At 44.6% G+C, this 15,974-nt stretch overlaps 2 protein-coding genes across 13 annotated transcripts in view; one reads left to right on the top strand and one right to left on the bottom strand.

Moving 5' to 3' along the window:
* Window positions 1-3,251: 3,251 nt before the first annotated feature.
* On the bottom strand, window positions 3,252-10,455 carry SBDS (SBDS ribosome maturation factor). The gene is made up of 5 exons (XM_002743904.6): window positions 10,133-10,455; window positions 8,888-9,017; window positions 7,575-7,775; window positions 6,230-6,394; window positions 3,252-4,038 (listed from the first exon to the last, which is right to left on the bottom strand). Exons 1-5 carry the CDS (start codon window positions 10,258-10,260, stop codon window positions 3,910-3,912), a joined length of 753 nt encoding a protein of 250 aa, XP_002743950.1. The 5' UTR covers window positions 10,261-10,455; the 3' UTR covers window positions 3,252-3,909.
* Window positions 10,456-11,976: 1,521 nt separating this feature from the next.
* The window catches only part of TYW1 (tRNA-yW synthesizing protein 1 homolog (S. cerevisiae)), a 249,595-nt gene continuing 245,597 nt past the window's right edge, over window positions 11,977-15,974 (top strand). For 5 of the 12 annotated variants that reach the window (XM_008981271.5, XM_008981274.5, XM_054252460.2 and 2 more), the window contains exons 1-3: window positions 11,977-12,121; window positions 13,412-13,542; window positions 15,134-15,271. In XM_008981271.5, coding sequence (XP_008979519.3) covers window positions 12,118-12,121; window positions 13,412-13,542; window positions 15,134-15,271 — 273 coding nt within the window. In that variant the 5' untranslated portion in view covers window positions 11,977-12,117. Of the gene's footprint in view, window positions 12,122-13,411; window positions 13,543-14,458; window positions 14,596-15,133; window positions 15,272-15,974 lie in introns of those variants that run through there. The other 7 variants (XM_008981273.5, XM_078354037.1, XM_078354055.1 and 4 more) reach the window with 2 other exon arrangements.

Genomic DNA, 15,974 nt, shown 5'->3' on the forward strand with positions numbered 1-15,974 from the left:
GTGCTGGGATTACAGGCATGAGCCACTCCGTCCGGCCCATATAGTGAGCCATTGAGGCAGCGGGGCTGGTTGGGATTCTAAAGAAAGAAGCACTAGTCGGGTGTGGTGGCTCAGGCCTATAATCCCAGCCTATAATCCTATAAAACCAAATACTGCATGTTCTCAATTATAAGTGGGAGTTAAATGATGAGAACACATGGACACATAGAGGGGAACGACACCCACTGGGACCCATCAGAGAGTGGAGGGTGGAGGAGGGAGAGGATCAGGAGCAATAATTCATGGGTATCAGGCTTCATACCTGAGTGATGAAATAAGCTGCAGCAAACCCCCATGACACAAGGTTACCTGTGTAACAAACCTGCACATGTACCCTTGACCTTCAAAGTTAGAAAATTTTTTTTCAAAACACATCCCAGCCTGAGCAACATAGCAAGACCCCCATCTCCACAAAAATATCAAAAAATTAGCCGGGTGTGGCAGCATACACCTGTAGTCCCAGCTACTTAGGAGGCTGAGGTGGGAGGATGGCTTGAGTCTAGCAGTTTGAGGCTGCAGTGAGCTATGAGAGTAGTCCCAATCTTTTTGGAACCAGGGGCTGGATTTGTGGAAGAGAGTTTTTCCATGGATAGGGTGTAAAGGATAGTTTTGGGATGAAACTTCCACCTCAGATCATCTGGCATTAGATTCTCATAAGCACAGTTCACAATAGGTTTTGCACTATTTTTTTTTTTTTTTTTTTTGAGACAGTCTTGCTCTGTCGCCAGGCTGGAGTGCAGTTGCTCGATCCTGGCTCACTGCAAACTCCGACTCCCTGATTCAATCGATTCTCCTGCCTCAGCCTCCCGAGTAGCTGAGATCACAGGCGTGTGCCACCACGCCCAGCTAATTTTTGTATTTTTAGTAGAGACGGGGTGTCACCATGTTGGCCAGGATGGTCTAGATCTCGTTAACTTGTGATCCACCCACCTCCGCCTCCCAAAGTGTTGGGATTACAGGTGTGAGCCACTGTGCCTGGTCTGTATTTTTTTTTTTTTTTTTTTTTTTTTGAGATGAAGTCTTGTTCTGTTCACAGGCTGGAGTGCAGTGGTACAATCTTGGCTCATGGCAACGTCTGCCTCCCGGGTTCAAGTGATTCTCTTGCCTCAGCCTCCTGAGTAGCTGGGACTTGTAGTGTCACATGCCACCACGCCCAGCTAATTTTTGTACTTTTTTTTTTTTTTGAGACGGAGTCTTGGTTTGTCGCCCAGGCTGTAGTGTAGTGGCACGATCTCGGCTCACAGCATCTTCTGCTACCTGGGTTTAAGTGATTCCCCTGCCTCAGCCTCCTGAGTAGCTGGGACTACAGGTAGGTGTGTGCCACTACGCCCGGCTAATTTTTGTTTTTTAGTGGACAGGGTTTTACCATGTTGGCCAGAATGGTCTTAATCTCCTGACCTCATGCATGATCCGCCTGCCTTGGTCTCCCAAACTGATGGGATTACGGGCATAAGCCACGGCGTCCGGCCAGCACGTTTATTATTTCAGACATTTATTACACAGCTACGAGGACCAAAGCATGGTGGGACACACACACATTGCTAGGTCCCTTGCCCTTAAGGAGCTCACGGTCTAGCATGAAGACAGATAATTAAGCAGCTCTCTCTCATACAAAGTGGAATAAATCCAGGCCTATGAAGGAATTTAAGTACAATACAGGGCTCCAGCAACTGGAGCAAATCATTGTGTTATGAGGTACGAGGGAAGCGTCACAGAAAAGAACTGTGCTGAAAGAAGAGGGCTAACTCTGAAACGTCATTGTGACCAAATGCACACACCATCAGCTCGCATTGAGAAAAATCAAATACATCTTTAGAATAATCCATCATGACTGTGGGTCTGGGAAGATGATCATATCCAAAAAATGTTAAGTTCTTTGAGTAATGAGATTAGTATAAAATTTAAGAAATAAGTTTAGATGACGACTCAGCGGTGATCTACATTTGACATTTCCTGAAGTTCCAGCTTTTTAGAAAAAATGAACCATCGGAATCAGGAAATCTTTGAGATGGGGTCTGGCTGTGTCACCCAGGCTGGAGTGCAGTAGGGTCATTTTAACTCGCTGCAACCTCCAGCTCCCAGGCTTGTGATCCTCCCGAGTAGCTGGGATCACAGATGCACACCACCACGCCTGGCTAATTTTTTGTATTTTTGGTAGAGATGGGGTTTCACTATGTGCCTGGGGCTGTCTGCCTTGGCCTCCCAAAGTGCTGAGATTACAGGTGTGAGCCATGGCACCAGGCCCCAGAAAATCTTAAGGAAACTTTATATTAAATGTGCATATTTTCACTTATTATGCTAGAAATCAAGTGTAAACTTTATTAGATAAAATGATCTCCTGGGGCTGAGTTTGGATCAACTTCTGAAGCAAGTGAAATCACGGCAGAAGTGTTACCTTAAGGAGTCTATCAAAACAGTAGGCCAGCTTCAGCCGTAACAGAAAAAGGGTTCATTTCCATAGTAACACTCTAAGTAAAAATTTTGGCTTCATAATCTCCAAGTTATTTTAAACTAAAGGGACATTTCTGAGAGGTTATATTAGCAGGGAGTTCTGTGTGCTTATAAAACCAATCATTACTTTTTCAGGTTAAGAAGTCTGTTTTCAGTTAAAATAAAAACTGCTGTCCAGAAATAAATCTGTATGTTTATTGAGTGAATCTAATTTATATTCTAGAATGTATCTCTTTTAAAAGTTTTTGAGACCGAGTTTTATTCTGTCACCCAGGCTGGAGTACAGTGGCACATTCTAATCTTATTACAACCTCTGCCTCCTGGGTTTGAGTGATTCTTCTGTCTCAGCCTCCTCCCAAGTAGCTGGGAGTACAGGTGTGTACCACCATGCCTGGCTAATTTTTGTATTTTTAGTAGAGACGGGTTTTCACCACATTGGCCAGGCTGGTCTCAAACTCCTAACCTCAGGTGATCCATCTGCCTCGGTGTCCCAAGTGCTGATATGAGTCACTGCCCCTGGCCTTGAAGCAGATTTTTAAAAGCTTGCACCTTGTCCATTTAAGTGTTTAAATACCAAAATAATTCTTCAGTTACATCCCAAATGTTAGCCAAGATTTTTTCAGGTGTTTACCAGAACAGGCCGTGTTCTAAGCACTCTTCATATTGTCTTATTTAATTCTAACAACTCCCTAACCCTCCCACAGACACAGGCAGAGAAAAGAAAGGGAATTAGGAAGCTGTCTAGAAACACAAGCCAGAGGTTAATAAAAATAAGAGTGGTTTTATTGATTACATACCGTTTTAGCTATATTAATATATATTATACACTTTAAGAATTAGAAAGAAGTGACTTGTATTTTTAACCAAGGATAATCTGTTATGGCAAAACGTTCAGTGAATATCATTTAAGTCCTATACGGTTTTTCTGTATCTGTTTCTCAGATAATCAGGGAGTCATCCAGACTTCACATTATGACACCATAATGACCCTCATAACACAAGTTCCATTAAGTGGAAATGAAGCATCGTGTTTATGTTTTAGTAAAGACTCCCCCTGTTGTTGTATAGATATACCCCTCAAATAATCTTAGTCTACCGTACAAGTAATTTTTTCCCACAAGCGTTGCCTTAAATCACTTTCATTTTGGAAAGCTATCAAGGGATAAGACAGTAGCAAAATGCTACTCTGGACTCTGCATCCTGGAGTTTCAGTTTTGCTTTAGGATTCAGACCCCAGCTTCTAATTAAAACGTAATCATTCCCACGTTATTATGCTGTAGGAAAGCCTTGCTGTGTCCACTGTTAACACAAAGATAGAAAATGTCCAATAGTTTGAGCATGTATTTGGCAGACACACATGAAACAGTGCTGTGGGAAACGAAAACACGTTAGTGTTAGAGGTGAAGAGACTGATGGACGTCATTCAAATTTCTCATCTCCTTCTTCCACATCTTTCAAACTGAGCACTTCCAAAGAACCTTTGCCTTTGGTTTCCTTTTTTATTAGCTCATCGACTTCTCTGAAGCAACCCGGGTCAATGAGACAGACCTGAAACATTTAACATAGCAATTTACCACAGGAAGATGAGCAAGAAACAGAACAAACTCAGCTTTTACTTCCTTTAAGGCAAACGATGATTACAGAGATCACTCATAATACCACAGTTCTACGGTGCAATAGGTAAGACAACGGGGTAGGCAGCGGACTGGGCTCTAGCTCAGCGTCGGCCCTGAGTGCCCGTGTAGGCCCCGTGACGACACATTCATTCCTATGTTTAAAAACTTACTCAGAGTCTCCAGCTGTATAGAAAACTGATTCTTCTCCACTAAAATTTAACAGTAACTTTCATAGCTCAATAAAGTCATCTCCACGTATGAAAGAGAAAAACCAACATGAAGACCTATTTAGAGACCATGTGTACAGTTTTTTTTTTGATAGCACATTTATTTATTTACTTTTAAAATATATTTATTTATTTTGAGATGGAGTTTTGCTCTTGTCCCCCAGGCTGGAGTGCAGTGGTGCAATCTCGGCTCACTGAAGCCTCTGCCTCCTGGGTTCAAATGATTCTCCTGCCTTAGCCTCCCAGGAAGCTTGGATTATAGGTGCCCACCACCACGCCTGGCTAATGTTTCGTATTTTTAGTAGAGACAGGGTTTCACCATGTTCCCCAGGCTGGTTTTGAACTCCTGGCCCAGGTTATCTGCCTGCCTCAGCCTCCCAAGAAGCTGGGATTACAGGCGCCCGCCACCATACCCAGCTAATGTTTTGTGTTTGTAGTAGAGATGGGGTTTCACCATGTTCCCCAGGCTGGTCTCAAACTCCTGGCCTCAGGTTATCTGCTTGCCTTAGTCTCCTAAAGTGCCGGGATTATAGGTATAATCCACTGTGCCCGGCACATGTGTACAGTTTTGAAAAGATTTTAGAACTTCAAATAGTGTCAGATGGGTTAGTTCACATCTACAGTGACTAGTCACATACTCTGCATTCCGCTATAGCTCATGTATTTTTAAAAAGAACCTGCAAAGCCCTGAAAACACCAATTTGCAGACAGCTGAACTGACATTGTGTTTGAAGCTCTGCGGTAAGGACATAATGGTTTTGCTGCTCCTTTAAAATGTTCTGCGGTTCGTGTCATCAAGTTCACACACTGATATCCTCTGGAAACAGCCTCAAAGACACACCCCAAATAATGCTTTATCCGGCTTCTAGGGATTCCTTAATCAGTCAAGTTGGCACCTAAAATTACATCTGGAATTCCACCCCTTGTCAACTTTGTACCCATACACCTGTAAGCCATACTTAATTTCCCAATGAAGACAGTAACAAGGTCCTAGTTTTGCCCAAATGATGCAATTACCACGTCAAGACTACCCTGCGTAGAACTGAGAGTGTGCTAATCCTTTTGCCAGAATTATTCAGCCCATTCAGGATTCAATCTTGTTTTTTTTTTTTTTTGAGATGGAGTTTTGCTGTTGTTGGCCAGGCTGGAGTGCAATGGCGCGATCTCAGCTCACTGCAACCTCCGCCGCCTGGGTTCGAGCAATTCTCCTGGCACAGCCTCCCAAGTAGCTGGGATTACAGGCATGTGCCACCATGCCCAGCTAATTTTGTAGTTTTAGTAGAGACTGGGTTTCTCTATGTTGGCCAGGCTGGTCTCGAACTCCTGACCTCAGGTAATCTGCCAGCCTTGGCCTCCCAAAGTGCTGGGATTACAGGTGTGAGCCACCGCGCCTGGCCAGGATTCAATCAGTCTTTTGAACTGTGAATTTCAAGTTCAGGCTTTGGACTTTAGGGATTTTGATCTTATCATTTAAACATAAATCATAAAGGATTGTGGCACTTGGGATTATGCTCAACACTGGAGTGAAGCATGCAATTGAGCTATCTCTGAAAACTCAATATAAATTTCCATAGTGTGCTCTGTAGTAGTTTTTGCAAAATTTTTAAGGTAATTGGAATTATTAATCTTTCACTAAAATAGTGATTTTTAAATGGCCTATTTTAAATGGTTGGTAAATATGCTACAAGAATGTATCTAAAACACTGGGCATAATGTTTGACAAAAATAATGCTGGGAAAAAAAGAAAATGTTTTGTGGTAAACAAGGATGACCAATTTTTAGTCCTATGAAAATATCTGACTGACTGTCTACAACTTCTAAACGTTTGCTCCAAATTTCTCAGTAGAGAATACACTATTTAGGTCACATGAAGCAAAGAACATGTTTTACTCTTACGATTTCTAACTGTTGGCCATAGTCTTCACTTTCTATGACCTTGATCAGCGGCTTGAGCTTTTCTTTCAGCTTCTTGCCTTCATTCACTGGAAGGATGAACCGAAGTCTCATGTGAGCTCGCTCTATCTTCATTTTCTCTTTCAGCTGCTTTATGACTTCCAGCGCCTACAGAGACAAGAGAGCACGACATCTCTTTACTTCTTCCAGTACGCTGCTTCGTAAGGTTTCGAAAACAAAGCAGTTTCCATGTAGTTGGACTAGGTAATGGTTTCTTATGTATATCATTAAGAACTTAGGTGACCATTAAAAAAAAAAAAGAAAAATAGGACTTATTAAAATGAAAAGCTTTTGTGTCTCAAGAAATTTTCAAGAAAGTTAAGACAACCCAGAGAATAGGAAAATATATTAGCAAATCATAAATGTGGTAAGGGACTATCCAGAATATAGAGACAAGTCTTACAACTCAGCAGTGAAAAGACCATCAATTTAAAAAGGGGCAAAGAACCTAACAGTGATTTCTGCAATGCAGACAGACAAAGCATCAGTAAGCACATGGAAATATGCTCACACCGTTATTAAAGAAACGCAATCAAAGCCACAGCAGGATACCACCAGCATGGCGATCATAAACAAGGCAGAGATGATGACAAGTATCACTCAGGGTGTGGCGGAACTGGCCTTCAGCACCGATGGCAGTCATGTCAAATGGTGCAGCTGTTTTGGAAAAAGGTTTGGTAGTTCCCAGGTATACAGAAACGAAAACATATGTCTACACAAAAACATGCAACAAATCTTACAGTAGCACTGTTCATAATAGCTCAAAAGTGAATGCAAACCAATGTCTACCATACAATGGGCTATCCAGGAATAAACAGGAAATGACATACTGATCCAGGCTACAACACATATGAACCAAGAAAAGCCCATATACTGTATGATTCCTGTATATGAAATGTCCCGAATTGACAAGTCCATAATGAGAGATTAGTGGTTGCGAGGGGCCTGTCAGAGGAGGGAAATGGGAGATGGCAATTAATGGGTACTGAGTTTCTTTTTGGGGTGATGAAAATGTTCTCAAACTAGGTAGCAGGGAAGGACCAAAAACTTTTTTTTTTTTTTGAGCCGGAGTTTCGCTTTTGTTACCCAGGCTGGAGTGCAATGGCGCGATCTCGGCTCACCGCAACCTCCGCCTCCTGGGTTCAGGCAATTCTCCTGCCTCAGCCTCCCGAGTAGCTGGGATTACAGGCGTGAGCTACCGCGCCCAGCCACAGCCCACAGTTTGGATGATTTCTTCAAGAAAACCGACTTCCATGGACAAGTTTCGATGACATAAGAAAGCACTCACCTGCTGTTTTGTACTCTTGTTGGTTTTCACTGAGTAGTGAATGTCCTTCATGGCCCTCTCGATGAGGATCACGGTGTATGGTCTCTTTGTTTCCGGATTCACACATTTGTCTGCCACGATAGTTGCAATGTCCCTAAACATCTGCTCCAGTTGTGTGTGTCTTTCTTTATCTGATACTTGAACCTCTCCTTTAGTCAAAATCTAAAAAAAAAACCAACACATTTTAGAAATCACTAGCTTTCCCTATCAAACACTATTTGTTAACTAACCACAAAAAACAAGTGACTTGGGAGAAAATCACATTTCATCCTTTCCAGCTATTAATATATAAGTAGTGGTTTGAGCTTTGCCCAAAAGACAAAAGAATCTTTTAGCTGGGTGTGGTGGCTAACGCCTGTAATCCCAGCACTTTCAGAGGACAGGGTAGGCATATCACCTGAAGTCAGGAGTTTGAGACCAGCCTGGCCAACATAGTAAAACCCCATCTCTACTAAAAATACAAAAATTAGCTGGGCATGGTGGTGGGCACCTGTAATCCCAGCTACTTGGGAGGCTGAGGCAGGAGAACCCCTTGAACCTGGGAGGGAGAGGTTGCAGTGAGCCAGAATTGCACCACTGCACTCCAGCCTGGGTGCCAGAGCAAGCCTGTGTCAAAAAAAAAAAAAAATGCAAGAGGCTGGGCACGGTGGCTCAAGCATGTAATCCCAGCACTTTGGGAGGCCGAGGCGGGTGGATCACGAGGTCAAGAGATCGAGACCATCCTGGTCAACATGGTGAAACCCCGACTCTACTAAAAATACAAAAAATTAGCTGGGCATGGTGGCGCGTGCCTGTAATCCCAGCTACTCAGGAGGCTGAGGCAGGAAAATTGCCTGAACCCAGGAGGCGGAGGTCACAGTGAACCGAGATCACGCCATTGCACTCCAGCCTGGGTAACGAGCGAAAACTCCCGTTTCAAAAAAAAAAAAAAAGGCAAGAGATTTTGTTGTTGCTCCCAAATTTCTCTTACTGAGAATTGGGTGGGGTAAGGGGAAAAGGCGATCTCAAAAGAGTCTGAAAGATGAAATACTTGAAAACAAATTCAGTTTTCAGGTATACAACATTCTATACTAGAAAAAGGAGGAAATTTAGTAGAAAATCTGATTTCAGGTTTTGGCAAAACAAAACCCATGTTCTTTATTATCAGAAGTGACACTGTATAGCTCACATTATTGCTTTTTCTTCCCTCCAAAAAAACGGCCTTTAATGTTTGATATGACCGAAGTATGTTATAAATGGCTATTAGGGTTAGTTACGCTGCAGCTGTTACCCACCTGCTTACAGATTTCAGTTTGGTCATCTGTTCCAAACGCAGTGATGAGATCCTCCTTCTTTGCAACCTGACCTTTAGAAACATTTACAAACACTGAGTGCGTCTGCAGGACTTCATCAAGGTCTTTTTCCCTTGTGAGGGCAGGAGAGAAAGTCCCATGTGAATATACTTGAAACCTGGACATGCATTTACATTTAAATACAAGAGGGCAACAACATAATCCCTAAGACCCAACAAATTCCCCGATGGAACATTTTCTTTTTCTTTCTTTCTTTTTTATCCCTCTGCCCCCAGCCCGCAAGACGGAGGAGTTTTTGCCCAAGCTGGAGTGCAATGGCCCGATGTGGGCTCACTGCAACCTCCGCCTCCCAGGTTCATGGTGATTCTCTTGCCTCAGCTTCCCGAGTAGCTGGGATTACAGGCAGGCGCCACCACACCCGGCTAATTTTGTACTTTTAGTAGAGACGAGGTTACACTATGTTCTATGTTGGCCAGGCTGGTATCGAACGCCCGACCTCAGGTGATCCGCTCGCCTCGGCCAGAGGGAACATTTTCAAAACTCAGAACGGTATTTGCCTTACCAGTTGCTCACTGGAGAAATATGTCATGGGAGGACATAAGAAACACAAGGGTGGGGTGGGGTGGGGTGTGGACGGCTGCTGCCACGGAATGCCAGCCCCTAGATGGCAGCAGTGAAGACACTACGCACTTTGATGAAACTACCAGGGCTGAGATCCGTGACACCAGCTGTACCACAACTACGACGGGATTTAGAAGACTAGGTTCTTGGCCATCATTATTCTGGGTAAAGCACCATAATTATGAGATTTCTTGGCTGTAGGTTTTATGACACCAACGAAACCAAACTCCAAACCAACAACCCAATCCGAACCAACCAAATAAAAAAAGGAACCTTTAGGCCGGGCGTAGTGGCTCACGCCTGTAATCCAAGCACTTTGGAGGCCAAGGCGGGCAGATCACCGGCGGTCAGGAGTTCAAGACCAGCCTGACCAACATGGTGAAACCCCGTCTATTAAAAAAAGAAAAAAAGGGACCCTTGGCGTAGGCGCCAAAGCTCGGACAGTGTCGTCTCATAATCACAGCAGGAGTGTTTTCCATTTCCTCCCCCGCCAAGACCCCAGCTTGGTCCGTTCACTCGACTTGGGCAGAGACCGGCCGCCTCGGAGGCGACGGCTCCGGCCCAGGTCCAGGTCCAGGTCTAGGCCCAAGGGTGGGGGCTACTTACACGCCGCTCCGCCAGCCGACGACCTTGTTTTTGTAGCAGGCGATTTCGAAGCGCTTCCCGGCGCGCTTCATCCGTACCACGGCCACGTTGGTTAGGCGGATCTGGTTGGTGGGGGTGAAGATCGACATCGCGGCTGCTCAAAGACCTAGGAGCCGGCAAACCAGGGTGGACTCGCGCCGCCCGGCCTCAGGGTCCTCAGCGCCTCGCTGTAACAACCGAGCGGCGCGAGGCACTGACCACCCGCCGTTCCGCGGCGCCGCAACTGCTTCCCTAACTTCGGGCAGCTGCCACAGTGCACCCGGCTGCTTTATCGAGCGGGCGTCAGGTGGGGCGGAAGCCGGACGTGGAAAAGTGAGAGACGACGCATGCGCATTGTGGCTTTTTACGACGTCCACGCCCGAAAAGGGAGGTGTTTTTCCTTGATGTAATTTACTTTCGCCAATGAGCTAAGAGCTTTGACAGGATGCTCGCGGAGGTTTAGTGACCGGGTTGAAACGCAGCATTGACACCGGATCATTCCGCGGAATTCAAGGGCCACACCCAATGTATGATAGAAATATTTTTTATAATAGAAGTATTTTAAATAAAAGAAGTATAATAATAAAATATTTTTATTTACTCACCCTTTTATAATAGAAAAAATTTTCAAATCCTAGTATTTTGGGAGGCTTGCCGGAGTTCAGGAGTTCGAGACCAGCCTGGCGACACAGTGCCCCGTCTCCATTAAAAAATACAAAAAAATCAGCTGGGCGTGGCGACGGGCACCTGTAATCCCAGCTAATAGGGAGGTTGAGACAGGAGGATCACTTCAACCCGGAATGCGGAGGTTGCAGTGAGCCAATATCGCGCCATTGCATTACAGCCTGGGCGACACAGCAAGACTCCGTCTCAAAAAAAAAACCAGAACAACAAAAAACACAACGAAATATTTTAAGATAAAATGTAGACAAAAAAGTGTAATGAACCCTCCATGTACCCATCACCCCGCTTCAACATATTATCATTTTGCTACTTCTATTTTATTCCTTTCTCATTTTTTTTGGTCGGTTTTTTATTTACACTTTTTTTTTTTTTTAAGTCAGTGTCACCCAGGCTGGAGTGCAGTGGCAGGGTCATGGCCGACTGCAGCTTTGACCCCCTGGGCTTGGAGAGGTCTTCCAGCGTTAGCTTCCCACGTAGCTGGGTCTATAAGTGTGGGGGACCATGCCCAGCTAACTTAATTAGATAATTAAAAAAAATTATTTTGTACAGAATAAGCCTCTCTATGTTGCTCAGACAGGCATCGAACTCCTGGTCTCAAGCGATCCTCCCGCTTCGGCCTCCCAAAGTGCTGGGATTAAAGGTGTGAGCCACCCGGCCGACCTGTTATGGGTATTTTAAAGAAACCATCAATTGGTGTAGGCATTAAATACTTGAGCCTATATACCTTAATAGATACACCCAACGAGATTAAGTACAATTCCTTAATATCATCTAATGGCGAGTCCATCGTCAGTTTCCCCAAAAATAATGCCTTTTTACAGTCCGTTTGTTCCAACGGAGATCCAAACCCACCCACGTAGAAATTCCCCGGCTTCCCACTCCTTACCCCTATTTTCCCATGCCAATCATTTCTCTCTGGACCCGCCCCTTCCCAGTCTGTGCCAATCCAAACGGAGCCGGAAGCGCTCCTGCTTCGTAGCCCGGAACTCTGGGCGGTGCCTATTTCTTGCCACGCCCCTTTTCCTCTGAGCCAATCGGAGCAGGGCTGAGAGCGCATTGGGCACTGGCTTCGTTTCCCAGAGCTCCGGGCTTTCCTGTGGGCCCACCTCTTCGTTCTCTAAACCTATCGGGACCGGCCCGCCAGTGTCATGGCTGCCCCCAGCTCTGCGAGCAAGTGCTAAGCCGCTGACTCGGCGAGGTAGTTCCACCTGTCTCGCGGTACCTGAGCGAAACACCCAGCTTTCCAGGTCCGAGATCCTAGTCTCCTGTTTGCTCTGAGGAGGATGGGTAAGGGCCCCCGGCGAGCAAGGACCCTGAGGCGGCGGGGGAGGAAACCTTTTTACTGGGACCCTCTCCCGGCTGAGTGGCGTCCTGGGTCCCCTTTCTTCGGAGTTTGTTGCCTTTGACAGCACCGGATAGGCGCCGCTGAGAGTAACGAGGACTGATCACTACTTTTGACCTGGCTTTTGCCTTTTGAGGCTAGGGGGCTACTATAGAAGGAACCCGAAATGAAAACAGAAAACTACCCCTCCCACTTCACCCGCTTGTATTAGAACTTTTGCGCCCGTAAAAAGCTCTAATAAAAGTGAGCCTTTGAAAGTACAATTAGTCGCCGGGCGCGGTGGCTGAAGCCTGTAATCCCAGCACTCTGGGAGGTCGAGGCGGGTGGATCACGAGGTCAAGAGATCGAGACCATCCTGGTCAACAAGGTGAAACCCCGTCTGTATTAAAAATATATATATATACAAAAATTAGCTGGGCATGGTGGTGCGCGCCTGTAATCCCAGCTACTCGGGAGGCTGAGGCAGGAGAATTGCTTGAACCCAGAAGGCGGAGGCTGCGGTGAGGCGAGATGGTGCCATTGCACGCCAGTCTGGGTAACAAGAGCGAAACTCCGACTCAAAAAAAAGAAAGTACAATTAGTCAAAAGAGCACTTTTACGCCTTAAGCTTTTTTTATGGAGCAAGCACAACAAAACAAAATTAACTCAATTCCACATGAAGTGTTTTTACTGTATGTTACCTACTCTTGCTCCTAAATGCTCATTACGAGGTCAAGATACAAGTTTACCTTCTGCTTTTTCTTTGAGTTAGTATTAACAGTATGATAATATTATCACGTTACTACATAACGTGTTTTATTATTATTATTAGTTTTTGAGACGGAGTTTCGCTGTTGTTACCCAGGCTGGAGTGCAGTGGCGCCATCTCGGCTCACTGCAGCCTCCGCCTCCCGGGTTCATGCAGTTCTACCTCAGCCTCCCGAGTAGCTGGGATTACAGGCACACGCCACCACGCCCGGCTAATTTTTGATTTTTAGTGTAGAGGGGGTTTCATCATGTTGGCCAGGCTCGGCTCAAATTCATGACCTCAGGTGATCCGCCGTGCTCGGTCACCTGAAGTGCTGGGATTACAAGCGTAAGCCACTGCGCCCAGCCAATAGTTGATTTTTAAAATAGATTTCTTAGCTGGGTTGTTGAATGTAAGGTTGGTTTTATTTTCTTATTAAAGTTGGGATGGATATCTTTGTATGTGTATCTTTAAATAAAATTACCTGTGTGTGTTATTTTAAATTTAGATCCTTCTATGGATACATGGGACCTCTCCTCACCTTTAATATCATTATGGATAAACAGGTTTTACATTTATTTGGGCTTTGCCTTTAGCATTAGCCTTTGGATTTGTGTCCAGATTGTCATCAAGAAGCAGGTAAGTGGAGTGTTTTTTTTTGTTTTGTTTTTAATAGGAGAGTATTTAGGCTTCAGATTTTATAGAGGATTTAAAAACTAAAAGGAAGTTTTAATTACTTTTATGTTTGGTCTTTAGACATTTTAATGAAATGCCTAAAATAAATTTCTTCCCTAAGTTTTTAGAGACTAAGTTATCTTGGATTAAGTTATTTACTTTTTCTTTGATAGCTGTGTCTTATTTTTAAGAGACAGGAGGATATTTGTAATGAAAAGTGAACCTTTTATATGAAAAACAAATTTGTGCCGGGCACGGTGGCTCGTGCCTATAATACCAGCATTCTGGGAGACTGAAGCGGGTGGATCACCAGAGGTCAGGAGCTCCAGACCAGCCTGACCAACACAGAGAAACCCTGTCACTACTAAAAATACAAAATTAGCCTGGCACGGTGGCACATGCCTGTAATCCCAGCTACTTGGGTAGCTGAGGCTGGTGAATTGCTTGAATCCAGGAGGCAGAGGTTGCGGTTAGCCAAGAACGTACCATCGTGCGATCTTGGGTAACAAGAGCGAAACTACGTCTCAAAAAAAAAAAAAAAGAAAAACCAATTTGTTTTACACCTTGAAGGATCAGTAGCCCTCTCTTTCTTTTCCATTAATTAAAGATAAGAAAATAAGTTCCTATTGTTATTCTACTAAAATATTCCTTCTTGGAGGGAATGGAAATAATGAGCCTTAAAAAATGTGGGTCCGGACACGCGATGGCTTGTGTGTGCGTGCGTGCGTGCGTGCGTGCATGCGTGCTGGCGTGTGTACGTGCGTGCGTGTATGCGTGCTGGCGTGTGTACGTGCGTGCGTGCGTGTATGCGTGCTGGCGTGTGTACGTGCGTGCGTGCCTGCGTGTGTGTGCGCGTGCGTGCGTGTATGCGTGCTGGCGTGTGTACGTGTGTGCATGCGTGCGGGCGGGCGGCTGCATCGGGCTGAAGGAGCAGATGGCGGTCTCCACAGAAGTTAAAAGTTCCCCGTGGTTTTCGCTTGTGGGAAGAACTTGAAGGACAAAAAGGAGTAGGCGATGGTACGGTTATCTGGGGCCTTGACGATGATGAAGATATGACACTTACCATGGACAGGCGTGATTATTGGGCCACCAAGGGCAAATTATGAAAACAAAATAGATAACCTGAAAGTAGAATGTGGACCTAAATACCCAGAAGCTCCTCCGTCAGTTAGATTTGTAACAAAAATTAATATGAATGGAGCAAGTAATTCCCTGGATCCCCGGAGCATTCCAGTGTTAGCAAAATGGCAAAATTCATACAGCATTAAAGTTGTACTTTAAGAGCTAAGCTTCCACATCCAGCAGAAGGACAAACATACAACAGTTAATGTTAGTGGATCTCAAACTTGTCTTAGATTAACAACCTTCTACTCATGTTAATGTCTTGATTACATAGCACAATTCAAAATACCCACGTATTAAGTAAAAGGATTCCAGCTCGTAAATATGACCTGGACATTTGTAAGAATATATTGAATATATGTACACCCATTATGTTTTCAGGTAACAGGAAGAAAAATGCAGCACAATTTTTTTTCTCTTGTTTGTCTTCAAGGACAGGAACATACAGGAAAACTCTTTTCCAAAAACAACTCAAGATTTGATGAGAAATGGTTATGTTTCCCTTCAAAAGAAAGACATCTTTGTGCCTGGAGTGAAAATTTTCTATGGATCTCAGACTGGTACAGCAAAGGTAAGAACTTTATATGATGCTTTTGAACTTCAGTTGGTCATCTAACCTTCTTTAGTTTTTCTCCCGACCTTTTCCCCTCAAATATTTTTCCTTCCTGCGACGGTAGGTGGCCTTCATCTCCTGTGCCCAGTTACAGCTGATTGGCACTGTCTGGTGGTCACTGTCTTGAGGGGTCTTTGTCCTGAAGCTGGCTTCTGCCTCAGCAGGATGGGGAAAGTTATGTGTCCCTTATTGATCCCCATGGGTATGGGAGTAGGGAATAGGGAAAAAAGGATGCACCAATAGTTCCAATATGGGCCCGACTTTCATGTCACACATCTATGTTTATTTTTTATTATTATTATTATTTTTGAGACAGAGTCTCACTCTTGTCACTCAGGCTGGAGTGCAGTGGCACAGCCTCCATCTCCTGGGTTCAAGTGATTCTCCTGCCTCAGCCTCTTGAGTAGCTGGGAGTATTAGGTGCCTGCTACCACTGCCAGCTAATTTTGGTATTTTTAGTAGAGACCGGGTTTCGCCATGTTGACTTGGCTGGTCTCAAACTCCTAGGATCAGGTGATCCTCCTGCCTTGGTCTCCAAAAGTGCTGGGATTACAGGTGTGAGCCACTGTGCCTGGCCTCACGTCACTCATCTGTAATGAAACTTGTTTTGATTTTTAATAGTGCTAAAAGTGTTAAAGACAGACACTAAAGTAGATACACA

Source organism: Callithrix jacchus, chromosome 2 (genome assembly GCF_049354715.1).
Source record: "Callithrix jacchus isolate 240 chromosome 2, calJac240_pri, whole genome shotgun sequence".
NCBI classification, from domain to species: domain Eukaryota; kingdom Metazoa; phylum Chordata; class Mammalia; order Primates; family Cebidae; genus Callithrix; species Callithrix jacchus.